Source organism: Synchiropus splendidus, chromosome 9 (assembly GCF_027744825.2).
Source record: "Synchiropus splendidus isolate RoL2022-P1 chromosome 9, RoL_Sspl_1.0, whole genome shotgun sequence".
In the NCBI taxonomy this organism is placed as follows: domain Eukaryota; kingdom Metazoa; phylum Chordata; class Actinopteri; order Syngnathiformes; family Callionymidae; genus Synchiropus; species Synchiropus splendidus.
This window is the reverse complement of record NC_071342.1, coordinates 9,564,107-9,589,880: the sequence shown is the minus strand read 5'-3', so window position 1 is coordinate 9,589,880 and position 25,774 is coordinate 9,564,107. Positions and strand designations below refer to the sequence as shown.

Here is a 25,774-nt window from a genome sequence, read left to right as displayed (position 1 = left end):
CCTATTCATATTATTAGATCAGGGGCTTCTTCAGGTCTTCATGACTCATTATGAAATCCATTCGTTTTTGTACTTGAGACCGAAGATAGAGGAAGAAACTGACTGCAGTGTTATATGTGAAAATATTTAAATTAAAAAAATGTTTAATCTCAATCTCTAGTTAGAGTTGTTAGGATGCTAGTGATTTACAAAGCAAGGATGGATGTTTATCACTTCCATTTGGGTAAATTTCTCTCCTACTCAATCACCTTTCAGTTTTAAATCTGGCTTAGAAATTAAAAATGGCTTTGTTAATTAATCTGAAACGAATGGTTTCTTCTTAGTCATAAAGTGACGGGTGAAGTAGAACTGTCTCCTGTTGGGACAATTCAAAGCTTTATATTTATTTTTGTAATGTATCTTTAAAAAAACATCAAAGGATCATGATCAAAGAGTTAAAACCCCTGGGAGGACAGAGAGTGGACATGTCGGATGCAGATCCCAGGTAGAAGATGAAGACATGGATATAAACCACCACCAAAAACCAGCCACGACACCATGAGGACAGGTGAGGTGAGAGTGAAGAGGACTGAAAGTCCTTTGTAGCATTTTGACCATGTTGAATACAAATAAATATGAAACATTAAAGTGTCATAATGTTCTTTATTTTTAATCTAAAACTGTAATCCTCCCCTCATGTTATACTAATTTTAAAACTGTCTTAAAAGTAGTTCCACAAACATATTTTTCCCATGTAAATGTTATAATTAGGGATGGGATTGACTTCAAAAAATCGAATGAATTAATTAATAAGAGAATTTGTGATTAATTAATCTCAATTATTCGCAGTTTAATGGTGTAAGAATATTTGCCACAAGAAGCCACATTTTTCAGTTTGAATGAATTTGGTACATTGCTGAATCAAATGATGGACCCATGCATACATTTAAACAACAAAATAGTGCTTATTTTTGCATCAGTTTGACAACAGCACAATAAATCACGATGGTGTCGATATTCAAGTTTTTATATCTCCTTATTTAAACTAAAGCTCTTTTAATGTCTTGAAAATATTTGTATAAGAATTTCAATTTTATAAGAATTTCAAGAACATTCAGAGTAGTGGAAACCCTGGCCATTGTGTAGAGAAAAACCTCCCTGAAAAAAGCAAACAGATGCTTTTGTTTGCTTTTGTTCAGGGATTCCTCCATGTTTGTTGTTGTTGTTCTCATCCTAGCTGCCACATGTCTTGCGCATCGGTGTGATCAGTGGACCAGGAACTCCTGCACTTACAAAGGTTCCCTGTTGTCTGGAGAAAATGTAATTTAATTTAATTTAATTTAATTGATTGTAATGATACTTATTGTTCTGTGACCGTCATATTGTGGATTGAGAGGGAAATGAATCAATCATGGTGACCTGTTTTTCTGCCATGAAGCGTCAATAAAAACATCATAAATGAAAATATCAAAGAAGAAAAGGCTTCTTCCACAGAGGACTCACCAGTATTCATTTTGAGGACTCCATGTTGACAGGCCAGAATGTCTCCCGGCCCCACGGAGATGCTTCATCTTCAACACTTGGAATAATTCATAAACCCTGTTTGGGAGGTTTAAAGCACACAGGCGCAGTTTGACACATCACATCATCAGTTTGATATCAGGGCAGCTAAAGGTTATGGATGATTTCAGATATGAAACATAACCGTTTAGATATTCCAAATGCTAGCTTCTCCACAGGCTCCAGTGGGGGGCAGGTGGGGGTCCTATTTTTGGAGGGACTATCAGCAACTCTGTGGAATCGGGATGAGTGACAGGACAAGTGTTGTGCTGGATCCTCCCCTCGCGCATTTGGGGCAGGCATTCCTCAGTGTAAGCAGAGCCTCTTCCCTTTCCACCGAATTCCCTCCGCCTCTTGCTCCGGCTTGGCTGTGAAGGTTGGCCCGCTCTGCGTGAGGGTGGGTGCGCAGATTTGTGTGTGTCCAGGTGTGAGACTTCATGAGGAGCCGGACAGAGCGGCAGGAAAAGAGCTCAGTGAGGGGGCCCCGACTGCTGAGCATGGGGCCGACGCATTGAGGGCCCCCTTAGGTGATACACCGGACGATTAAAAAGTCTTATTCTATAAAAGATGGTTGCAGAAGAAGCGGTGATCACGTTGTCTGGGGGAGCGCCATGGGGATTTCGTCTCCAGGGAGGTGTGGAGCACCAGAAGCCCCTCCAGGTGGCAAAGGTAGGAAACAATTTTTTTTCAAGCAGCAGACGATCCTGAATTAGTTGTGAATGTAAAGATGTCTGCAGGTCTGAGTTTGGTTCCATGGCTTTATCGGAGCCTGGATAAATATTGGTGATATTCTGATGACTCAAACACAGTGTGCTCGGCGATGGGCGATTTACAGCGGAGGCCTGATACTATGCTGCTGCTGTCGTGCCTGGTGACGTGGTGCCACCTGAGACGGTCCTGAAACACTGATCACAGCAGAAAACACTCCGCTGTGGAAGCTTCCAAACCCATGGATTTGGTTGACCTGTGGTTTCACCCGAAACTCAGCATTCAATGAGTCTACTTCTTTGATTCAAACAAACCAGGGAAAAATAGAAAAATACATATGACATGGATAGTTTTTAAAAACCTTTCTTAATGGTAGATTTAATTGAATTTTGTCAGAAAACTGTTCCGTTCCCATACACTTCCTGTCTTTTTTAATAGGTGTCGACTGGACACTTTTTGCTAAAGGGGGGCTATTTTTAACGATGAAGCCATAGGTCATAGGCTTGGCTCAGGTGTACGTTTCATTTCAGGACCTAAAATGTAACTTTACTGACTCTGGCCTGCCACAAGGGGGAAAGTATGTTTAAAACCCAGTGGTGTATGTGATGCAAAGACATCAAAAGCTCATTAAAAAATACACTCTTCAAGTTTAGTCGATAATAAATTGGTTTTGGGCTGTCATAATCTCATAATCTCAATCTAAGTCATAATGCTTTCTATGCGTATAAATGAAACCCCTGAAATCCACCTAGAAATTCCTAATGTGAACGTTTTTGCCAGCGTTGCCAGAGTGTTTCTGCAGAAGTGACTGTGGTGATCTTGTCAGATCTTCCTGTGGTTTTCAACAGAAACCCACATTCACTTGAAGTCATGTGTTTAAGAGTTGACTATGCACAAGTTCTTCAATCCTTGTGAGTGTTGAACTCAACCTTTCCAGAATACCATACCTACTCCAAAGTCAAATCTGATGCAGCTCCATAATCTAATGATGCAAAATTAACTATAAAATGAAATGAACATCCGCAGCCCGGTCACCACTGAAACATTTCCTCCACCATCCGTTCGCAACACACAGTGTTCATTGCTTCTGTAGCACTCGTGCCGCTACACCGCCACAGGAACCACACAACTGTCAGGCCATCCTTCCTTCTTTTGTCAACCCACAACCGCGCTGCACACTTCCCTGTAGATGCAGCTAATAGTGCTGGGGCAGATGGCTAAACTGTGCAGATGCATCTGGTCGCAATAGTCTGATGAAGCTTCATGAAACAGAGCACTTATTTTCAGAGATCAAGAACCATATGAAGTTTCATTTTAATTGTTGAAAGTTTTGTGAGGAGCTCAGAGCGCCGTCTTGATGCATCTTAAAATGAGGATACTGTTTCACGAAGCTTCATCAGCCCATCACCAGCATCTCCATCCACAAGTCCAATGTAAAATGTATCAATCTCTTTTGAGACTAGAACTGCATCATGGGCTCTCAATTTTCCTCTTCCTTTGCTAAGTTCTGCAAGCAAGTTCCACAGCACTACTGCCACCAGGTGGCTAACTTTGACGGTCAATGACGTCACTGATATGCTCAGATAACGTGAATAGAAAAAATCATTTAAAATCACTCTGTGGGAGGAAACAAGCATCTTAACAGATGCATCGCTTTTTTAGTTACAACTGAGGTTATTCATTTCAACCTTGTAAGTGGATGTTATTTACTTTATTATGAAATTATCTGAGTATGAGAGGCATTTGACAAGAATGCTCACATGGAATGGTCGCAGATTTCCTCGCCTGTCTCAACAAACTTCAATTAATAAGTACAAATACAATTACAGTACAATTCAGGTAGCAGTGAGGCCCATCACAATTTATAGAAATAAAAACATCACTGAACCTCAGAACTCTCGGACTGGTCTCAGGCGAGTTAGGAAGACAATTTTGTCCAACCACATGTTGAATTAAAGGGACATAAACGTAGTGCTCACCTGCTGATGTGGACACAGTAAATATTACGCTCAGCTTTGCTAGTAGTGTCAGGATGCTGGGAGCATCAACGTGGTCTTGCTAACACGGCTGAAACTGGATATCAACTAAGAGGCAGGTCATGTTTTCTGCACCTCAAATGTGACACTATTAATTTCCAGTGGCTTCTTAAACCAGATGTTCAACAAGGATCAGCGTAAAGATCCACCTCCCCTCACTGGCCCCTCAACAAGTCTGTCCTCTAATGATCTTGTCCAAGTCTCCTTACTGAAGTCTATTTTTAACTGCTTCAGGAAAACAAATCGCTGTTCACATTAGCAACTATTTGAATGTACAACAAACTGAGTGCTAATCAGAAAACATGCATTAATGGTCCAAACACAGAACCGCAAACCCAAATGAGCTTTTTACAGCGTTTGACAGCTGTCTGGTCTAAAAGTGTGTGCTCCTTCACCCCAGAGAGCACGGAGGCGCTGTCATGTCACTTCTCATACGCCACCATCCGGAACAGGTGAAGCAGTCTGAGGTTCACTGAAGGAATTTATGTGTCAGTGCCGGCTCTGCTTATTTATGAGTTTAAGTGTATTTTTATAGCAGTCTGTGGGGTGTTTGTGTGTGTGAGTGCATGTCAGGGTATTAAAAGTGCCATGCTTTAAACCACAAGGTGACTGACTGGATGAAGCCTGCCATCCTGAAACACGATGAAGATTTGGCTAAAAGGGGGGGCATTATATGGTGGAGGCATTACTAGAGCTGATTCTGATTCAAATAGAAGTGGTGAACACTGATTCCTTCACTCCGTTTTGGCTAGCATCATGGGAGAAGAGGGTTTATCCCTGAAAGGTCCTGGGCACAAATAGCATAGGAGCAAGCAAAGATGGCTGCTGGCTGACATTTCCATGTTAAAGTGCCTTTGAGTGTCACACTCAGGCAACACCATGTGGCATGTGTGCCAGCAAGACAAAACTGTCAGCAGAAAATCTGGCCTCTGTCAGTTGCTGTCCAAGAACTAGGCGAAAAAATATCATATTCCGGTTACACGGCATGGAAGCTAAGCTAGATTATCTATACTTTGGATATCAGATATAATTAATTCAGTCAATTTCCGTCAAAGTGACCATATTTACACGTCACGGCAGCACAACTCTAAGTCCAACACGGAAACTGAAACTGTGAAGCACGGCTAATTTAGTTAGCACTATATGACGCCACAATTAGTTTGTTTTTATTCATACATAATGTGTAGTAAGAATGTATTCATAACTAGGGGCCTGTTTAGTAACAATAAGCATGGAATATTTGGCGCTGAGGTGCAATATATAGAGCTTCAAAGGACAGTTGGGGGTGTCAGTGATGACAGGTTATGGCTCACTTTAAAGTGTAGAAATGTCAAGGTTGAGCTTGTTGACAGACGTGGTGGTGAAGCATACTACGATGGTATTTTATTGTCTCAAATTATCGCTAGTTTCTGAAGGGATTATCAAAACCTGTCACTCTGCCTGACTCTCTCTCTGTCCAGGTGCGTAAACGCAGCAAGGCTTGTCGGGCTGGGCTGCGGGAGGCTGATGAGATCGTGGCGATCAACGAGGAGTCATGTGAGTCACTCTCGCACGCCCAGGCCATGAACCTCATCGATAGCTCCCCAGGTGTGCTGCACATCCGAGTCAAAAGGTGAGTCCCACAATCGTCTCCGGCTTTCGGCATTCCCCAGGAGGGCAAGCAAGAGCTCCCCCTCCCATAAAAACAAACTCTCCAAATCTAAAGCTGTAATAGATCTATCAGTCAGGGATGCAGTTTCAACTTCACCCTCCTTTAAGTCACAACTAGGCCCAAGTTGTGTTCATAAAGTCATGAAGTTGTACCTCTCAACCATGTGAAAGGATTTTCAATGCGTCATACTTTACTTGTTTGCAGGGTGCCGGCGGGGTTTCAGTCAGTGGTCCTCGTCAGCCGTGCTCCCTCACCACGAATAGACAAAGAGTATCGTGCTGCCTTGCGAGCGCTGTCTCCCACCCATTACAACCACGCCCCAGTACGTGAAGTCCACCGCAGCAGGTCTTCTTTAACCAGCGGGCTTACCTCACCACCTGGCAGTGAGGCTTACTACGGCGAGACAGACAGCGATGCAGATGTGGCGGGCTATGAGAGACAGCGCAGACAGAAGCGACGCAGCCCCAGCAACTCCAACCCTGGGAAACCAACAGGACGTGCCTCTCCTGAGGGCGGAGAGACATCAGAGATGAGCGGTTATGACAGCGCCCCAGATGCACGTGTTTACCACAGTTTGTTAGAAACGGGAGCTGGAAACGGTGGCGTGGGCCTACCAGGCGTGGCCCGGAGGGAGGTCGTCTACCAGCCGCATGGTCCTGGCATGTGGTCATCTCAGACGTCCACAGAGACTTCCTCCATCATCTCCTCAGCAGATGACCAGGGGCCACGGGATGTAGCACAGGAGGAAGACAGTGGATTCCTGGAGCCAGCTAATGTGCCACTGGTGTCGCCTGAAAGGGCAAAAGAGGCCTTGATGTTGAGTTCCCGAAGTCAGCTGGTTCCCATGGTTGGCCCTCTGAGTAAACCAATCGATGAAGAGCTCACAACAACCTACATGGAGAAAGCCAAGCAAGCCAGTAAGTGTGGATTACTACGTACAGTACATGGAGTATTGTGATCTCACTCGATAATTTTAATGTTTCTTTATAAACAATTCTGTTTCCTGCAAGTTAGTAACAACTTTCAACTGTCATGACTGCATTGAATTGGACTTAATGGCAAGAATGAGCACGAATAACATTAATTTTTAAAACTTTTATGTGACACGAAGGTTCCAAAATAGATGGTACTGTAATCAGGGCACATTAAATCATAAAGTTAATCTTGCGTGAAATATAACACAGCAGCTTAATGTGTCAAATGCAGTTTTTAAATACCAGTGCAGCCTCTTAAAACTGGAGATCTTTTAAATGTTTTTAGTTAGCAAGACTTGCAGGTCATTTTCGAAGAATATATGTGCCTTCTAAAATTGACCAGTCTTATCTATACAGCACACTCAGGCTGCCTTCTCAAACAATTGTCAAGTTGCTCTGCCATTATTACTAACAGATGTGGCTTCTACATCCTACAGAACTGAATCGAGGAGATACACAGCAGGACAAACATGTAAAGGAGGCAAAAAGCAAGTGCAAAACAATAGCATCCCTGCTAACTGATGCGCCAAACCCACACTCCAAAGGAGTGCTGATGTTTAAGAAGAGGCGGCAGCGCTCTAAGAAATACACTCTCACCAGCTTTGGCAGTGTGGATGAGGACAGATGTTTGGATTCACAGGAAGAGGACGGAGTGTTTCCGGGAAGTGAGTCAGAGTTTGATGAAGATGGCTTCTCCTCGGTCCCTGACCCAACATGGGACAGCGAATACATGGATATGTTAGAGAAACGGGCGACTGCAGGCACGGAGGGTCGGGGCGACGGGGCGGAGGATGCACCAAGTCCTGGGTTAAGCGACATCTCAGGAAAAGGGGCCAAACTATTCGAACAGCAAAGAAAAAGGGCAGCTGAGCATGCAAAGAAGGTGGAGGCATCACAACCTCCGACGTCTCCGCAGTCTCATTTGGTCGATCAGAATCAGATGTATGAGGTGAAGCCACAGATGCAGTCCAGCTTTCAGCCTCAGCCAGCACCAGGAACCATCGAGCAATCACCAAATCTTGGTGCCAGCTCTGTTGGCAATGTACCGATGGCACCTCCACCTGTGGCCCCAAAACCATCTACTGCACCTGTAACCGTCATTTCAGGACTCACCTCGCCATCAGAGACACCGCTGCCAGAACTACCCACCAGCAATGTACTCAACAGAACAGCCCGTCCATTCACACCCGGGTTCATCAGTATTCGCGCCTCAACTGCACCCGTCACATTCAGGCCACCCGTCACAAAAGCAGCACAGCGACCAGCATCGGCAGCAGTTGTCCAACCAGCTTTCCACACACCCCAGGAACAAGCTAGCCACTCTGCAAACATATTTTACCCACAAGCTCCAAGTCATGTACCAGCTCAGCATTCAATGCCATCGGTTCCCTTTGCTCCATCACCAGAGGCTCCAGTTACTCTGCATGCTCCGGCCATCTCCACATCAGTAGATACTGTGCGTATAGCACAACCCTTAACAACATCGTACCCGGCTCAATTTGCAACCGTACCTCAGTTTTCTTCACCTTCATCGCCTCGAGTTGTGCAACAACCCATGGCTCGGTCACCTGTCCAGTCAGTACCACAATCGCCCAGTTCTGTACACTTTGGTTCCTCCGTTCCTCCTCCAGCTCAGGTGTCGGTTAGTCAGCAACCTCCACCACAGATTTCAGTGTCACCTGTACGCCCAGTAACCGTAGTAAACCAGCAGGAGGAGGTTGCACCAACTCCTGTTCCAGGGCCCACTGGTCGAACTGGAATTTTGCTTGAGGCCCGAAAACGGGGTGGAAAACCAAAGCCGATGTTCAGTATGCCCGAGATGAAGAAAAACTCCCCGAATCCGGACTTACTGTCCATGGTCCAAAACCTTGATGAAAGATTCAGTCGCTACAAGTACGGCCAGCCTCCATCCGATGCTGCGTATGATGGTGCAGAAGATGATGGCTCTGGTGAGGTAGGTGCCGGGAGATTCCCTCCGCCTGTGGCACCAAAGCCACGAGTTATCCACGAGACACCACAAATTCTTCAAGCAGGCGGGAAGGGCGCGCAACTCTTTGCTCGCAGACAGAACCGCATGGGTATGTATGTTGTGGATACCCCACCTGAGACCCCCTACCAACAGGAGGTGACGTCATACAGCTCTTCCCAACTTGATCCTTCATCATGCCCTTCCTATTCATCGCAATGGAAATACTCTCCAAATGTACGAGCTCCTCCACCAATTGGTTACAACCCACTGCTTGCTCCTTCCATACCAACGGGACCTCAGAGAAGTACCGGACAGCCGGAGAGCCGGGGCAGAGGAGGTCCACATAGAGATGGAATTAAAGCTATTGATTTCATGAGACGGCAGCCATACCAGCTCAATTCAGCCATGTTTAACTATGGAGGCAGTGCAGCCAATTTGGCACCAACGGCCAACTACTCAGCCCAGGGGCACCAACAGGGAGATTATGGAAGAATGGTTGGCAGCTCTTTAACAACACCAAAGCAGATACCTGTCAAAACAGCTCGTACCTATGAGATCAAGCGTTTCTCAACACCTACTCCTATGTCAGCTCCCACCCTGTCACCAAAAGTCATCGCACCCCGCTCAGCTACCACCCTTGGTGAGCGAATTAACCACTCCGAAAGCAATTCCCCCCCTGCTGATCTGTTCTCTCCAAGGTCATCCACCGCATCTACAACGATACCAGTCAATCCCCCATCCATCTCTTCCCCTCCAGCCACAACCAGCGGACTCCCTAGCCTCCCAAAATTCTCAACCGCTCCCGTGCACAATCCTCTGATGCCTGCTGGCCCGACACCGTACACTCCTATTTCATACAACAGCGGCCTACAGTCAGCCAAGCAGTTCCAGAGTGCCCCTGAGCTAAGCATCCTCGCCTCTCTGCCTCCTCTGAAGACCCACTCTATTCAAGCACCTAAGCCACGGTTTGTTGCCACCAAAGGGGGTGTTCAGCCGCGAGTCTGGAGACCCGGTGCAATGTAGAGAGGTGACGTTGTCCCTCAGCCACACTTTGAACTACACGATGTGAATGCTTCATGAAAAAATAATTTGGTTTATTTCAAAGTGGGTCAACTTATTACGTGTTCTATGATCACAAGAGAAAAACCATCACTGGCCAGAGGAGTGCTTTAGATTTGGTATCACGGTCCACAAAATGTTATGTTTGTTTTACCTGCTGTATGACCCTTCCCGACAGTCCTTTCAGTACATTGTACAAATATAGGTGTTTGAATGGATACGTGCACTATACACATTTTAAGGCTGTTGCAAGAAACACATTTGGGCTTTCAGTGTGGTCTTTCTGAGCATATGTAATTCTTGACGTTGATTTTTATTAAACAAATGTCAAAAATGAAGGAAGTGTATTCTGATTTCTTAAGGAATTTTTTGGAGATCTACGGAATGTTGTTTTGCCCTGAAAATTCTATAAAGAGCAGTGAAGAGCTTTTGGACTAGGAAGGGTTACGATGGGCCAAAAAAGATCACAAAGTGATGTTTGGCGGAAATATGTGGTTGAAATGCCACGATTGTCGGAGAAAGAAAACAAGCAGGAATGGTACACAGAGCAAGAGAACAGGCGACGAAGCTGAAGAAGCAAAAGAGCAGGAGAAATTTGTCTCAGCCTTTTACAGACAAGGAAAGGTGGCTACAGTGTGACCATCACAAGTCATGTAGAATGTTACAAACTGGTGTTCTTATCATCAGGGAAAGTCAGAAATTTATTTTGTATAATTTTAGATAATATATTTAACAGTACTTTTTCTTGTATGTTAATATTAAAGCTTCCAAAAATGAGGTTGTTTTAGACATGAAAAGTACAATGCATTTCCATGCATGGCCTGACTGTAGATGTGTGAAAATGTTTGTGATAAATGCTCATTGGTTGTATTTATATTGAACCGTTGGAGGCTCTTGAAGAATAAAATTAGACTTTAAACTATTTTGGGAGTCTTCTTTTTTCATGCCCCTAATATGAGATTGGAAATAGTTTATTTATTAATTATAATCTGCTGAAAGAAACCACTTTTGTTGAGATGTTAAAAATAACATTAATGAAGACATTGCACAGAAGCAAGAGCATCACGGTACATACTGCCTCCCACTGGTGGCCCACATATTGCAATTCAACCTGGACTTTCGGGGTAGTTTCACTGAAATTTTAAATAAACAATGACAAAAATACACTTTGCCGGTATACGATGCTTTCACATGAAAATGAATTTATGGCATCAAGGATTGTTGCTGCTGTGGTCCAGTCTCAACGTGCGTTTAAAAGGTCATGACCCTTGACCTCTAGATTAATTCCTTTAACTACTTTTGGTAGGTACTGACCACTGCAGACTAGGAAGCTCCTGCATAAGGAGGAGGTCATCAACAAAAGGGGGATCTACATGATGTGATGCCGAGTATTGGAGCGACTGACAGACAGCAGACAGGGCAAAAATAAATGTATGGAACGGAAAAAGCATGACTCTCTGGAAATGACGATTTACAATCACAATGGAAATCTATCTTTCAAACATTGACATGCAGCTGTACATAATTACCACTCAGCGGCGCTATAGTCATAACTACTGCACAGGGAGTACATAGGTGAGTTTAAAAAAATAATCATTTAAACGTGGGGAGAAAGTATGAACTCCTCATAGAAAAGTCACAGGTTGGCTCCTTGAGGGATTTGAGGCAGCCACTGTCGTGCTGCAATGCTGCAGCACTAATATTCCACACGGCTGCGCGGTATCTAAATATAGGGGACTATTCACAACCAAATAGAATATTAATAATGGTGGCAAGTTTACTGCCAAGCCACAACTGTAATCAAGAGTTGGTTCCCGATTTAACTAAAGCTCGAAGGGATAATTAGAAAGATAAAACTACCCTCCAATCCTTGGAGAGATTTCTATTCCCGGATCAATATGGGGCAGCCTTTCATTCCAGGTAAAAGCAGGTGTCATCATCACAATGCTTTTCACTTATGTATTTTCAGCAAATCGGTGGTCGAACATGCCACTCAAACCACTTGGAAGGAATTCTCAATCCTAGGTCCATTCCTGATCTCCAGAGACTGGTCTTTCTTTGGAGATTTGCTAGAAAACACCCTTTTTCAGTTCTGGCACTAGTTGCTCTTCATGTTCACTTCACTCCTCTACATATAATCTCCTTTTGGGCCAAACTTCTTCTCGCGAATTCTGTCCTAATAGAGTCCAAATAAAAAGTCTCTGAAGTATTTTGACTCAGCCATGAGCCTTCTTTGGTTTAGAATTCAAATATCTTAAGTTAATTCGACTGAAACAGGAGAAGAAAATTGGTGAATAAACTAAATCACAAATTTGAAACAAATTAAATGGCCAAATTTGCATCATAGGAAGTTTGAAGGAAGGACGTGGTCAAGCATCTTTCATAACTCGCAGGACTTAACTTCCTCAGAACCCATGCACATATGCAGAAATGTTTTCCAAGCTCATGCGATGAAGCGCACTGGTCAAAAGAATGGGGTGATATGTACTCTGATAACATCCGGACCTTGTGGTTGTTGACCTCTTTAATCGGGCAGCTTGGATAAACCAGACTGCAGCATGACAGGATGTATACCATCCAGGCACCAGGTATTGATAATGTTTTCACTGTACTTCATGATTGCATCAAAACATTTTAGTCAATAAACAACTGCAACTCACCAACGTGGGCACATCTTAGACCAAACCTGGGCAAAGTGAGACCCGGGGACCCTTCCCTGTACTCATGCGGCCCTCGTGAGGTCCGAGCAAAAAAATGACAAAACAAAATGACATTGCTTTTAATTCTATATAAAACACAGTTTTCCTTCCTTCTCGCAATTCAAAGTCATATAATAAAATAAATATTTTTAAAACAAGCAATGTTTTCATGGATTTTTACAATATATTGGGAAAAATATCTTAAAATAAGTACCTTTATATGATGTGTTGCCAAGATATTCAGTAATTCTGATCATCCATTTATTATTTCTATTATGTAACTACAATTAATGAATAATATCACACACTTCCCCAGTTTTCCCCTTGTTTTATATATATATATATATATATATATATATCTCAGTTAAATGCAAGAGTCTTTTATTTCCCTTCAATCTCTAGGCTTGATAGGCCTCCCACCCCCCATGTCTTAGACAGAAGTCTATGCCCACTGAACTGATAATGATAATAATAAAGTCAATTCCATTCTCATCAGGGTTGTGTAACGTCAATCAAATGTCATCACAAACTCTGCAACCAGACACCAGGACCTCTCACCCTCACCGTGTCACTGGCAGCTATAGCGGCGGTCTTTGACACGTATAGCGTCCTCTATAGCGCCAAACCCACCCTGAAGTCCTTTGAGGTTATCTGATGACTGGTTTCTCTTCCGGGAGCTCTTGTCACTAAATATAGACATCAGAACCATCTGTGAGAATGATTTTGTTCCCTTAATATCCCCATCAGCACTTTCAGTTGGCCAACAGAGACTCTCCCCTCCACTCCTTCAGCCCTGATCCCTGTTCATGCGCCTGAAAAATCCTCCTCCTCCTCCCCCCTCCATCCTTGCACTAACACTGCTGCCACCCACTGCCCCAGCCCTCTGCCATCTGTGTGTGCGGGGAGGGTTTTGCACTTCCCAGGATCTGGATCCCGCCATACGAAGGTGCAGAGACATTGAGGGATTTGTAAACTTACGATCGGGATCACCAGGTCTTCTCTCCTCTGACTGATATTTATAGGTTCCTGTCTCCTCCCTGACCTGCAACAAAGCCCGGTGAGTGTCTCTTTATCATGTTCAGCCACACAGTTTTCATTGCAACTCGCGTACACTCGATGCAACATGTTTATGATTTCCATCTCTTCATGGAGGTTCTAGCCTAAGGTCTTTATTATTGTCTCGGGGGAAGCCACTTTCTTTGGACTTCTCAAAGTGATCAGAGGCCCAAAAGAATGCGCTGACTCTCCCTCTTCATGGGTGTTATGTTTTATACGGTGTCACCAAACACTGATAGGGGTTGATCCTGTAAATAAGAGCCAAACGTTCCGCACATTCAAAAGGACTTAAGCCCATGTCCAACAACAGCCTCTTGTCACATCGAACAAATGCCACAACACGGCAGCCAAAAATAAATCGGAATTGTCTTCCTCAGGTGTGTCCTCACGGCCTGTGTCAGACCCATTTGATAGGCCAATGACGCCATAGCGTGTCGCGTCAAGAAAATGTCTTGGCTGAAAAAGTCTTTTAAAAATAGACGCGCTGGGTTGAGTTACAGCCTGTAGATGTGATGTGATGTTTTGCCATTTCAAAGAGGGTCGGAGTGGAACTAAAAGGGAAGTGTTCATTGCTACTCCAGCGAAACTGCATGAATAGGGATGAATTTGCATCATAACTTGGTCTGCAAAAACATTTACACACAACGCTAAATGTGTCAGGTGAAAAAAAAATGAAATGAATTTTCCAACTGAATTTAGGCAACAAAATGTAGTACTATGATCCAAAACACAATGGCCTCTCACCACACAGGTCCTTTATTTGGGCGTTTTGAAAACAGAAAAACAGACATCAAGGATCATGGGAAGAATAAAATTTAATCTAATCTCAACAAGAATTTAGGAAACCTTAATCTGATCTGAGAGTGAGTTAATGATTTTTATATCCCATTCAATGATAGAGACAAATTAAGATTATAAAATCACTGTAATTGCATATTGACCACTAAAGCCATGGGCCCACATTTGGTACTTTCATTGCAGTCACTCAAACCAGGGTGAGCAATTTATCGGGAAGAAAACCCTGAAGGCTTGGATTAATAAGAATGCCAGTGATTCTAGCGTGAGATCAGTGGGCTGCTTGAGTCAGGAGGCAGGACATATATTGGGGTACGGATAGTAAGACCACAGGCAAGTCTGAAGGTGGGACAGGATTTATCCAGAGGGAGATTGCTTTTTTATAGTTGGTTGTAACTGTTCTAAATGCAATAAAATAAGCTTTACAATTTCACAATATTAGAATACCACATTTAAAAAAACTAGCAATGCCATATAAGAATGAAGAACAGGCGAGTTCAGAAAAAAGGAAAAGCAATGTTATGTGTATAGTATTATAGTGAAAAAGGCAATAAGACTTCTGCTTAAACCATCAATAACGGCATAAAAAGGTTGCTAGACCATACACATCGCAGTGATGACCTTTGTTCCCTTTAAGTCCAAACTATGGGGCTTTAACTCAGTGAGTCGCAACTGGTTTCACTTTGGGACCCACCATCATCATGAACCGTGTGTAGTTAAATATGTATTAAAGAAATATAAGTACAGTTTGAATCCCGACAATTTTGAAGAATGCCCAGAGAAACTCATTGTTGAATTAAATGTACAAAAACTTAAAATTAGCTTATTATTAGTTTTAAGACCAAGAAGTAAAATATTGTTTGTTAAACATATTTACAAAACACAAATGCTACCATAAAATAAATTAACAAAAGTAAGTAAAAAAAAAGAGTAAAAAACAAAAATAAAATAAGTAAATACATTTGTTCATCCATGTAAACAAGTCAAAATTGATAATGGAAAAGAAAAATAAATTAATTAGCATATTGCATACACAGAAACAATTAAACACAACAAAAATGTCTGCATGTTTATGTTGTGTGTCATGAGACAGTCGTTTGAGACATACTGATGTAGCTATAGCACTTCACAGAGCATGGTTTTCCCATATGCACTGTCAAATTATCACACGACACATGGTTTGGGGTCGCAAGGGACTCTGGGCAGCTGCTCAAGTGATGTTGTGATGTGAGTTAAACCCTGGTCAACTCTTTCTAAACCATTATCCACTTGAGAACGGTGAGAAAATACCTGTTACTGCACACAAAAAAAGCTAAGTCATATTGTTTGTGTTTGCTTAGCGTGTAAACAGATCTCGTGTGTGTTAACAAAACACAGCTATATGATTCGCTGGAGCAGCTTCGTGTAATGTCAGGAATTTAGTGGGACTGACATGCACCCTTGAACGTGAAAGATGAGCTGGACCCCAGCTGACCGGCCGCCGGATCCATTCGTTTGCTCTGAGGGATTGTTGACGTTGGTGTTTAGAATGTTTTTCCATATGTGCTGGGAATTTTTCCAAGGCGAATTGAAAAGCTCCAACTTCAAATGAAGTTTGAGTTCTCTGTACCTGAAAAACTGGGTGGGACTGTCCATCAGATTCTACATGGCTGTTTATGTGTGGACACCACTGGACTCACTAGGTTCCTGACCTTGAAACGCCTGCAACTCTCTTCATCACGCCCCCTCACTGACCAGGGCTGTGGAAAGAGTTGAGGAGATGAGGAGATGTGCAGTGGTGCAGCTTTAGCTAAAATGTAAATTCACAATATATATATATATTATTTAGTTAAACTGACTATCACCCGTCTTCTCTCACTATTTGGGTTGAGACAAGCCATAATATCATCATAACAAAGATTAAAGACTGCTAGAATGGAACTAGTCGATGCCGCATTTTTTAGACTGCAGAAGCAGCTGACGTCTTGTTTATGTCTGACCACCAGTCATGCCGCTGGGAAAACCTGCACCCCTGAGCAAGAGGAAAAAGCCCTCCAAGATCATCACCGACCTCTCACATATCTCCCAGCATGGTAAGCTCTGACCTGAGATGACACCAGTGTGAGAGATCATGCACAGACGCACCACAGAACCAGAAAGGGAGAACCAGGGAGTGGAACTTTAACTTTTGAAAGTGTGTTTCCGAAATCGCCCTATTCTAAATTATGAAGCAAACTTGAAGATAATATAGCACGAGGTGTCAGAGACAAAACTCTTATCAACTGTCTGCATGTATAAGCATTTCCTTCCCAAACTAGAGGGTGAAGAACAGCCAGAGGCGTCCGAGTTGGACCTGGGAACAAAGATCAGAACACCCAGGGACATCATGCTGGAGGAGCTGTCCCTGATGAAGAACCGAGGCTCTAAGATGTTCAAGATGAGGCAAAAGAGAGTTGAGAAGTTCATCCACGAGAACAACCCTGACGTCTTCAGCTCTGACTCCATGGTGAGGGATCCACATGTGGTGCTTGTTTTGCTGACTGACATGGCTGACCTTGCTTATAGGACCAGCTGCAGAAGTTTGTTCCCTCTCTCGGTGGTCAGTTTGGAGGTCAGATGATCAACCTGGGTGGGCATTTAGTCAGCAAGCAGGCTGGACATCTGAATTATACCGGCCTACGTATTGGAGAAGGCCCTCCAGTGCCTCCACCGAAGCCTGGGAGCAAAAGTGGCGGAGCAGGAGGGGCGGCAGGAGATGCTGGGGGTGACCAAGGGCAGGTGGGAAAAGGAGAAGAAGGAAGCGGGTGGTCTCCACTTAAAGGTTAGTTTGACAGACGGTTGTGTTGAGGAAAAAGTTACAAGTCGGTGTACGTGCCTTTTTAAGGAGGAGGAAGAGATGAGGGAGCAAGCAAGCGAACTTACGTGAAGACCTATGTCTCTCCTTGGGAGAAAGCCATGAAAGGTGATGAGAGTTTGCTAGCCACTCTGAAAACTAGAATGCCTGAGCCTGGTAAGAAAAAGGAGCATCCCAAATATAAAAGCTTCAACAGGTAAGTTGTCAGTGTGAACTAGAGCGCGAACTGTGGCTTGACAACATTTCCGAATGCCTTGCAAGGAGTGCAATGCCCTTCGGCGGATTCGAGAAGGCCAACCAACTCATGAAATTCCAGCTGCCGGATCCTGAGGCGAGCAAACCGGAGCCTGAACCGCCAGTGGTCTACCAGCATGACATCGGCTGCAGGCCATCTTTCAACCGCACACCCATTGGTTGGGTGGGCAGCAGTGAGCCCAGCAGCATCCACATGGAGACCAGCGACGCGGTGCCGTTCGACGGAGAAACGGACGAGCTGTGAAACTATGAACGCATGCACAATAGATGCAAGGGATTTGACTAAATTTCTGAATGTGATTGACAAGTGTTTGACTGCGACGCAACTAAACTATGAGATGAAATGAAACGTCAAATGAAGGCCACAAGGGAAAAAAGAAGGTGGATGAATTGTAACAAATACTGTTGCGCAAACTGTCTTCATGTCAACAGGTGTTTATCTTTCAGGTACATTTTCTTAGAAGACTGTGATTCAATGGAACCATAGAGAACCAAGACGAGTGTTGAATGCTTCCTTTCAATGTCTAAACTATGAAAACCAACACTGTGAACGACTGTCTCTCCCATATAATAATAAAGACTAGATGAAAGTCCTGCGATGCAACACTTTTTTACCTGTAACATTTTACATTTCACATTATGTAGATAAAATAAACAAATGAACGGCTCAGTGGAGGGGTATATTTAACTGGTTGAAATGTTCCACGCTTGGAAGTGGAAGTGAAAAAGCGAGACCGACACATCACATTACAGGACGCCTGGCAAAGTTCACTCAAACGTACTAGTACTAACTGTCCAGATCATAACTCCCTTTTGCAGCTCGTCTTTCAAGGGCGCATCAGATTCACCAACCAGTCTACGTGTTTTATGGAGTCTAAATTAGAGATTATTTGATGTTTTAAGGCAATCCCAGTACAGTAAAACAATATATGGTGGTCTTAATAATACCATGACAGATCGGCCTATTGTCTAAGTTACTACATTTGTGCATGATACAGTGACACATTTTATCTCTTTGTCTCAATTGTTGATGCAACTAATCGGGGTGACTGACAATGTATTTAAAACAGTGACAGGCATATACATCATGATGTTTTCTTGGGTAGATTTATTTTGCATGTACAATTATATAAACATCTTATACAAATTAGTAAGCAAGATTTAATAAAAATTAACACAACAAACCGTCACTACTGGACATGACCGCTAGATGGCAGAAAAGGGCTAAATGACTGGCGAACTAGCTCTGTTCCACTTCCGTAGCATTCGGTAGCTAACTGGCTGTTGCTAGACATCTGTTTGCCGCAGCGCGCTGCCATTGAAACGTTGCAAGAAAGACAGATATTGACTTACCCAGCATGTCCAGTGAACGTCTTCTCAAAGCGTTCGTGACAGAACGTTTGACGGCTGCAGCGGAAGAAATCGCAGACTTTTTTGGTAAAACTATCGCAAAATATGAAGAGGAAGCTTGTGAGTCCCAGAGAGAAATCACACGCCTCCGGTCTTTATTGATGGATTTGGCTTCATACCGAAAATCAGGTTTGTTGACAGCTGTCTCTTGGTGAACCGTCATAGTTTTGTATTGTAAATATCACAGCCAATGTTGAGACACCTATGTAAAAGTGGCTGTTCTGTCACATGCTATTGAGAACTGCTATTGTTTTTTTTTTTTTTGTTTTGTTTTTTGTTTTGGGGCGGGGGGCGGAGGGGGAGTCAACTGTCGTCAAAACCTTTCAGAAGTCTTTAAAGAGGCAACTGGTGCAGATGACAATCTCAAATTGCAAATTGTCTTCGTTGGCAGATGTTAGCAATTCATTATTTATTATGGAAGACACCTGATATTCTTAGTGTTGACCCCTGACACAGCAAGTATGAAAGGCTGCCACCTATTATGCAGAAAAATGTGGCGAACTAAGCTTCTTAGCTTTTGAAGACCTCATGATCTATCATAATTAACTTTAAATTAGAAATCATGCAATAATGTGTCTACACAACCTTGGTGCAAAAAAAAAAGTTGTTAAACATGTTTTATATAAACAAAAATATAAACGCAACTATATATAATTTATTTATTTAATACAGTGGTACCTCGGTTCTCGACGGATTTCGGGTTTCGAGCGAAAATCCAGAACTCCAACGCCCCCGAAAAAGGCTGGAAAAAACATAACGTGCACAGACCGATCCCACCCACGACGCGCTTTGTTGTTGTGTATAACTCAGCCTCTGTATGCAGACGTGTCCCGTTAGCTACATTTACTGACTGTTTTTTCTTCATATTGAGGTGTAAAATCTTTCCTGTCTCCACACTGGACCGTGGTAGAGTGTCACAGGGGAGCTGCTCGCTCTCCACACCTCTGAGGCTGGAGCGCGCACTCCAGGGTTTGATGTCCTGTTGTGGGCTGGAGCTGGGACAGGGATGAGGCGAGTCTGGGACAGAGCGTGACTTGGTTTATGACTTTGTCACAGCCAAACTGCACAGAAGCGCACATTCAGAGCTGGACACGCACCGGGCACCTCTTCACTTCTGGAGAGACGTCACTCACTCGGCAACCCCTCCCACATGCAGCGGCCACACACATAGAGGAACAGCGCACCTGCAGCAGACACTCCACATTCACTCCTACAAAAGCCTATTTTAAGGCTTGGAACGCATTATTTCCTTTTCCATTCATTGTAATGGGAAAAATCGATTTCGAACAAATCGCTTCTCGAACGAGGTGTGGTCGAGAACCGAGGTACCACTGTATATATATATATATATATATATATATATATATATATATATATATATATATATATATATATATATATATAATTTATTTTTTGTGTACTAGATATTATTTTTTAAATCTTAATTAACTCATGAATAATGGTAATTGGTCACACATTTTGTGTCTGTTGTTAACGTAACAAAAGATTTAATCACACCAGAGTGGTCAATAATGTTATAATGTCATTAAGTTTCCAATGTTAAGTTTTTAGCATGTTTTTTAAACTTTTCTGTGCCTCTGAGATCATTCTAAACGTTGTCATGTTGGGTTTTTGGAGTAAACAATTGTTGCATAAGGCCTGAAACAACAGAAAATCACGCTGTTTTTTCTTGGCGACAATGTTGCAACTCTTGAGCAAGTTTTAGGTTAACATTTGCTTTCTCCAAAGCTCAGGCAAGTTTCTAAGATAATATCAAAGTGATGATGTAACTTTTCTTGTTGTCGTCTCTCAACATCTGTCTCGAACATCTACTTGTAAAGAAGAGGCTACTCCAGAACAAAACCAACGTGAGCTAGAAGCAAGTCCATGCCATGTGACGGATGTGGAGTTGCTGCACATCAAAAAGGAAAGTCGGGCAGCATGGGGAAGTCAACAGGTAGAAACACAGACTCGGGAGTCAAAAGACAATGATGCGTTGTTTGTGCCTCATACGTCCACTTGGAGTCAGAATGGGGAAGTGGATGTGAAGCCTTTTCTGAATTCCCCAGAAAACGGCAGTGAAGGTGAACTGCAATGTCAGGAGCCACTGGATATCCAGGGAGTGCATCCTGCATTGTCTGCCCCTTCAATGTTGTCACCACAAAGCCCTAACCACAGTGAAGCAACTGAAAATCTGACAGAGCATCTCAGAACTTCAACATGTTTGGAACATAATTCTGCACAGCCTCATAACCCAGGAGAAACCTCCTACAACTGCTACGTTTGTGATGTTTCCTTTTCCTACAAACAGCATTTGGTCAACCATGCTCTCCGTGTCCACTCGCCGGAGACTGGTGTCGTCTGCGCGGTTTGTGGCGACGCCTTGGACTCAACCGAAAGTCTGCGACTGCATCTAGAGACTCACAGGCTTCCCAAATCCTGCCATATTTGTGGCAAACAGTGCAAAAGCACCTCTACAATGACTGGACACATCGCCAGTCACACTGGAGAGAAACCACACCGCTGCCACTTTTGTGGTAAAGAGTGCAGGCGCAAAGGAGACCTGAAGATACACATGAGGATTCACACGGGCGAAAAACCTTTCAGCTGCTCTTACTGTTGTAAAAGTTTCACACACAGTGGACATCTGACTAAGCACATGCGAAATCACACAGGGGAGAGACCGCACCAATGCTCTGTTTGTGGGAAAGGATTCCTGCAGAGTGCACATCTGAAGTACCACCTTAAGACTCATGCTGAGAAAAGTTAAATATTTGTTGTCTTGTGAGACTTACAAGACATGTGTGGTAATAAAAATTTCAGTATTGTTTGTAATTATTTGCATAGTTGTGTGAGTCACACATCCATTGTGTAAGGACACTATTAGCATTGTGACAGAGCAGAAAGTTAAGAGTCAGCTTCAGAAGAAAATATTTGTTGAAGAAATGACAATGATGGTAATAAGCAGTAGGAAGGGCTTAAGGAGACACACGAGCATAGCATGTGGAACTGAGAGTCTGATATTAATTCAATAATATTTCATGACATAGACCAAAAAAAGTAAATTGTTGAAAAGGCAAATCAAAGGTCTTTTTTAAAATTCCTTCTAAGCCCATATTTTTCTTACTCAATATTTATTGCAGTGTTGAATTTATGTAATGCTTACATGAATTGGATCTTTTTAAAATAATTTCAGTTGTGTATGACACATATTAACATTGTTTTTCAGAATTTTGCTGATATATTGCCTTTCAAAATACATTTCCTCATTGATTTTTTTTGCATTAATCAATTTCAATGCAAACACATTTTAAATAAAGAAATTTGTATTTCTAAAATAGATTTTCTTACAAGCCACATTTTAAGTTTTATTTCTCAGATTCATATTTGAAATTACTCGTTTGTTTTCCTTTGAATTTTTGAATCTAGTTTAATAACCATTTTTGCAGCGAATCATGTAATGATGAGCCTTACCTGTAGATGGCGCCATTATTTGCACAATTGCATTGAAACACTTGAAACACTGCGACTGAGAATATCATATCCTTGTCCATATCTGTCGCGGTTTGTGCTGCTTAATAATTGAAGGTAGTGAGACCCAGAGGCGTCAGGAATGAACGCTTCTGTTTTGCCTTCTAATGACTTTTAATTTGGGTTATAAAGGAAGTTCCACGCGTGTTCACCCTGTTGGAAGGTTTTGAGCCTTTTATAGCTGATGTTTGGGTTAAATCCCGGGATCACAAAGACCTGAAAGAGCTCTGCTTGGATGCCTCCCAGGTGGCCTTGAGTTCTCACACAGCAGAAGAGCTCTTTCAGGAATCTCAGTGTTTTGGGAAACAGCTTCAGGCAGTGAATTGTGAAGCCAGTCGGGCACCCACGACCTTAAGGGCTGCATTTCAGCGTTTAATCTGGTTATACAACCGCTACCTAAAGGCATAGGATCAGCTGCTTGCCCACCCCCGACCCATGGGAATAGCTTCCCTCATGTCGGCTCACGTTGAGCGTTTCGGAAATTAGATGACTGGCTAATGGCTTAATGACAGACAGACAACCTCCTTATAGGAACCTAAAGTGGCCTAATCCTCTCAAACTATTATGTATACGAGTGGTTGTATGGAACTGTGAAGGTGAAGTTTGCTTTAACTCTATATGGCGACTCACGCTTTACTCATTTGAAGAGAATGTTCCTCTGAAAAAATGGGGGTAAGAGGTTAATCTTCCGTGGAGTCAAATTATGTAAAGCTTGGCCAACGGAATGGGCCACTTTTTTTGTGGGTCAAATTGGTCTCAGATTAACAATGTAGGGGAAAAAGGGAGTCAAGTTGTTCCAGTCTCATGGCAGCGTGAGAGACACACTTTCACCCCAGGAACTGTTGTTCGAGCCAAGCAATCCACAGGAATTCCTCCGAAGCTTGAACTGGGTCATTTGGAAAAATCTCCCTCCAAACTCAGACTTCAGTGGACCGCGCGCAGGTGTGGAGGGGAGGTTTTTTGGTGTCGGTTCAGGTCAGGCTGTTATCGTGGTGCAGAGGAGGTCTGCAGACATCAGAACTGTCTTCTGAAACATTCATCTGAAATTTTAATTTGGCTGCTCCATTTATTGTGTCATAAATCCAGCTGTGGGAGTGAATGGTTCCGTATGAGGAGAGAAGCATTTTCGGGCAGAATCCTGGCTGCACCCAAGGCTGTGCTGAAGTCCTTCAGGGTGACTTGGAATACACATGGAATACCCTGACCTTTGGATAGTCATCAACAAGCCTAACCAACAGTCAATGTCAAATGGAAAGTTTTTCAGCTCCAAATAATATATTGAATTGCTCCTTCAGTTCTGTTGATGCTAGTATGAATAAAAATGTAGCACAGCCAATGTCATGGTCTGGTTTTGCTCACAAGTGTGCATACCTCTTTCGCAAGACTGAAGAACTGCTACTCGATCCAGCACCCCGAATTAAGCAATCCCACTGGACCTCAAACTTTTCAGTGTCTGTAACAGTCTCAGGATCACAATGTATTTACTTCAGCTGTAGATGTTAGCACAGTAAATAGCTAGGCCAAAGTGGGAATAATTGAATTTATGTTGCATATATTTAATTTTTTCACAATATAAAGCGTAAAAACTTTATTTCTAAGCAGATATTTTTAAATGTACTTTAATTTTATTTTGCAAGAAATGCTCGCAGAAAAGAATAGCCTAGTGAAAAGAAGGAAAATTGGGAAAATAATATATATTTAAAGTATTTTCAAAAGTGCAGGTAAAATTGTGAGCAGCAGTTTCATAATTTTACTGTGGCCTCATGATGGCTGTCACAGCTGAACATTTAATTCAGAGCTGCAGTTGATACGATATTAAGTTTACCAATTTTCAGAGCTTTGATCTGACAAATATTTATGATCGGTCAAATGAGGAAATTGGATTAGAAGCACGAACTCAGTCTCCTGCCCTGCCGCCTCCAACGACATTACATGGCCTGTAACGTGAACTGGACACATCTTGAGGGTATATTCGTCCTCATCCATGAAGTTTTCGAGGAACATAATAGAGCGTTGAAGCGAAGCCGCTGGCTTGAATGATCAAAACACAAGAACGAGCGTTCTAAATGGGCCGGTTCAAAGTCTGGCTTCTGGGACCGTTTACAGACCTTGATCTCGCACAGTATCATAAAATGTACTCGTGTCAATCTGAGCATGTCAAATTAGTCTTTAAAAATTACAGACTGTGACCACCTTTGGAAATTTTAGCTGGTGACACTGAATCCTGAAATCTTTTTCCTGTCTGTCCAAAGAAAGAGTCTACCTTGTTGGTACAATGAAAGCAGAGACTTTACAGCAGCTTTAGAACTTCCAGAGAAGATAAATCTTGATATTATTCCCTGGATCTAGTGTCATGTACTTTAAAGTTCACGTCAAATATCCGTATCACTCAAAAAAGTGAATTTAATTAAATGAATACTCCTACTTTTAAGTTATTGTTTGGCTTTCAGTTCCAGTCCTGTTAATGAAGTGTAACTTGCTGTGCAGAGCTGAAGCAGCCAAGAAGGTGAAACGTGACACTGTTGAGTGAAATGGGAATCGTCTTCGATGGCTCTTCGTGGGTCCCACACAGAGCTCGCCTTCACCTTTGCTGCTCACTTTAAACCAACCCCTCCTCACTCCCAAGGCGTAATATACTGATGGGAAAGTGGACTTTTGCGTCCTATACTAATGAAACATGGCAACCTTCAGCGTTGAATGTTCTGCATAGGTGTTTCAATAAACTAAAATAATGCTTTCGTTCCGTAGCGTTTGAGGCTGGGTGGTGTGGATCATGCCTTGCTGGGCTACATAGAGCATCTCGTGTTTTTTCATGTGTCACGCAAGGCTCTATCCCAACGTCAATGACAGAGTTATGTGAAAAGTGTTGACGCAACTGTCTCATGTAAAATAAGTACATTATTTTTCCAGTGTATCATGATTAAGGAGTGACATGGTCCACTTCCTGGGGGATTATTTCTTGGATAGCTCAGACATAAAAGACAGACATATTGGGTTGTAGGGCTGTGCATTGGCAGGAGTGGTGATACGGTACATTGTGATATATTGTAATAAGAACCATCATTTTAAGGGGAAAGTCTGGTAATGAAGTACAATATCGTGTACATAGTATTGCAATATTTCATCAAAAAATAGTGATTGAAAAAGCATTGTATTTGAGTGAATTGATATTTTCTGTTGGGGCTATTTTTTTTTACACTTGAGGACATGACATGTAATGTGTTTATTTGCAACTGGGCTTTAAATCTTTTTCCATGTT

General features: G+C 42.7%; 3 protein-coding genes across 6 annotated transcripts; all 3 read left to right on the top strand.

Annotated features, from left to right (window-relative positions):
• Window positions 1–1,915: 1,915 nt before the first annotated feature.
• On the top strand, window positions 1,916–10,821 carry synpo2la (synaptopodin 2-like a). The gene is made up of 4 exons (XM_053876064.1): window positions 1,916–2,208; window positions 5,744–5,895; window positions 6,139–6,851; window positions 7,346–10,821. The coding sequence occupies exons 1-4, from the start codon at window positions 2,107–2,109 to the stop codon at window positions 9,898–9,900; spliced, it is 3,522 nt and encodes a 1,173-aa protein (XP_053732039.1). The 5' UTR covers window positions 1,916–2,106; the 3' UTR covers window positions 9,901–10,821.
• Window positions 10,822–13,486: 2,665 nt separating this feature from the next.
• On the top strand, window positions 13,487–18,128 carry myoz1a (myozenin 1a). Its single transcript, XM_053876065.1, has 7 exons — window positions 13,487–13,581; window positions 13,658–13,692; window positions 16,472–16,558; window positions 16,784–16,971; window positions 17,031–17,286; window positions 17,350–17,515; window positions 17,581–18,128. The coding sequence occupies exons 3-7, from the start codon at window positions 16,474–16,476 to the stop codon at window positions 17,816–17,818; spliced, it is 933 nt and encodes a 310-aa protein (XP_053732040.1). The 5' UTR covers window positions 13,487–13,581; window positions 13,658–13,692; window positions 16,472–16,473; the 3' UTR covers window positions 17,819–18,128.
• Window positions 18,129–18,849: 721 nt separating this feature from the next.
• LOC128765065 (zinc finger protein 239-like) lies at window positions 18,850–22,183 on the top strand. Of its 4 annotated transcripts, none has more exons than XM_053875458.1 (3): window positions 18,850–19,113; window positions 20,826–20,941; window positions 21,296–22,183. In XM_053875458.1, the coding sequence occupies exons 1-3, from the start codon at window positions 18,933–18,935 to the stop codon at window positions 21,752–21,754; spliced, it is 756 nt and encodes a 251-aa protein (XP_053731433.1). In that variant the 5' UTR covers window positions 18,850–18,932; the 3' UTR covers window positions 21,755–22,183. The 4 variants fall into 4 exon arrangements, with proteins under 4 accessions (XP_053731433.1, XP_053731434.1, XP_053731432.1 ...); XM_053875459.1 differs by having other exon boundaries at window positions 21,054–22,181; XM_053875457.1 differs by having other exon boundaries at window positions 20,829–22,182.
• Window positions 22,184–25,774: the final 3,591 nt, after the last annotated feature.

Excerpts from the sequence above, each read along its gene's own strand:
- synpo2la (XM_053876064.1), top strand. The coding sequence starts at position 2,107 with ATGGTTGCAGAAGAAGCGGTGATCACGTTGTCTGGGGGAGCGCCATGG. Across the intron at positions 2,209-5,743 it reads AGCCCCTCCAGGTGGCAAAG|GTGCGTAAACGCAGCAAGGC; the intron begins GTAGGAAACAAT and ends CTCTCTGTCCAG. Across the intron at positions 6,852-7,345 it reads GGAGAAAGCCAAGCAAGCCA|AACTGAATCGAGGAGATACA; the intron begins GTAAGTGTGGAT and ends TACATCCTACAG.
- myoz1a (XM_053876065.1), top strand. The coding sequence starts at position 16,474 with ATGCCGCTGGGAAAACCTGCACCCCTGAGCAAGAGGAAAAAGCCCTCC. Across the intron at positions 16,972-17,030 it reads TCTTCAGCTCTGACTCCATG|GACCAGCTGCAGAAGTTTGT; the intron begins GTGAGGGATCCA and ends CCTTGCTTATAG. Across the intron at positions 17,516-17,580 it reads AAATATAAAAGCTTCAACAG|GAGTGCAATGCCCTTCGGCG; the intron begins GTAAGTTGTCAG and ends ATGCCTTGCAAG.
- LOC128765065 (XM_053875456.1), top strand. The coding sequence starts at position 18,933 with ATGTCCAGTGAACGTCTTCTCAAAGCGTTCGTGACAGAACGTTTGACG. Across the intron at positions 19,114-20,825 it reads GGCTTCATACCGAAAATCAG|AAGAGGCTACTCCAGAACAA; the intron begins GTTTGTTGACAG and ends CTACTTGTAAAG.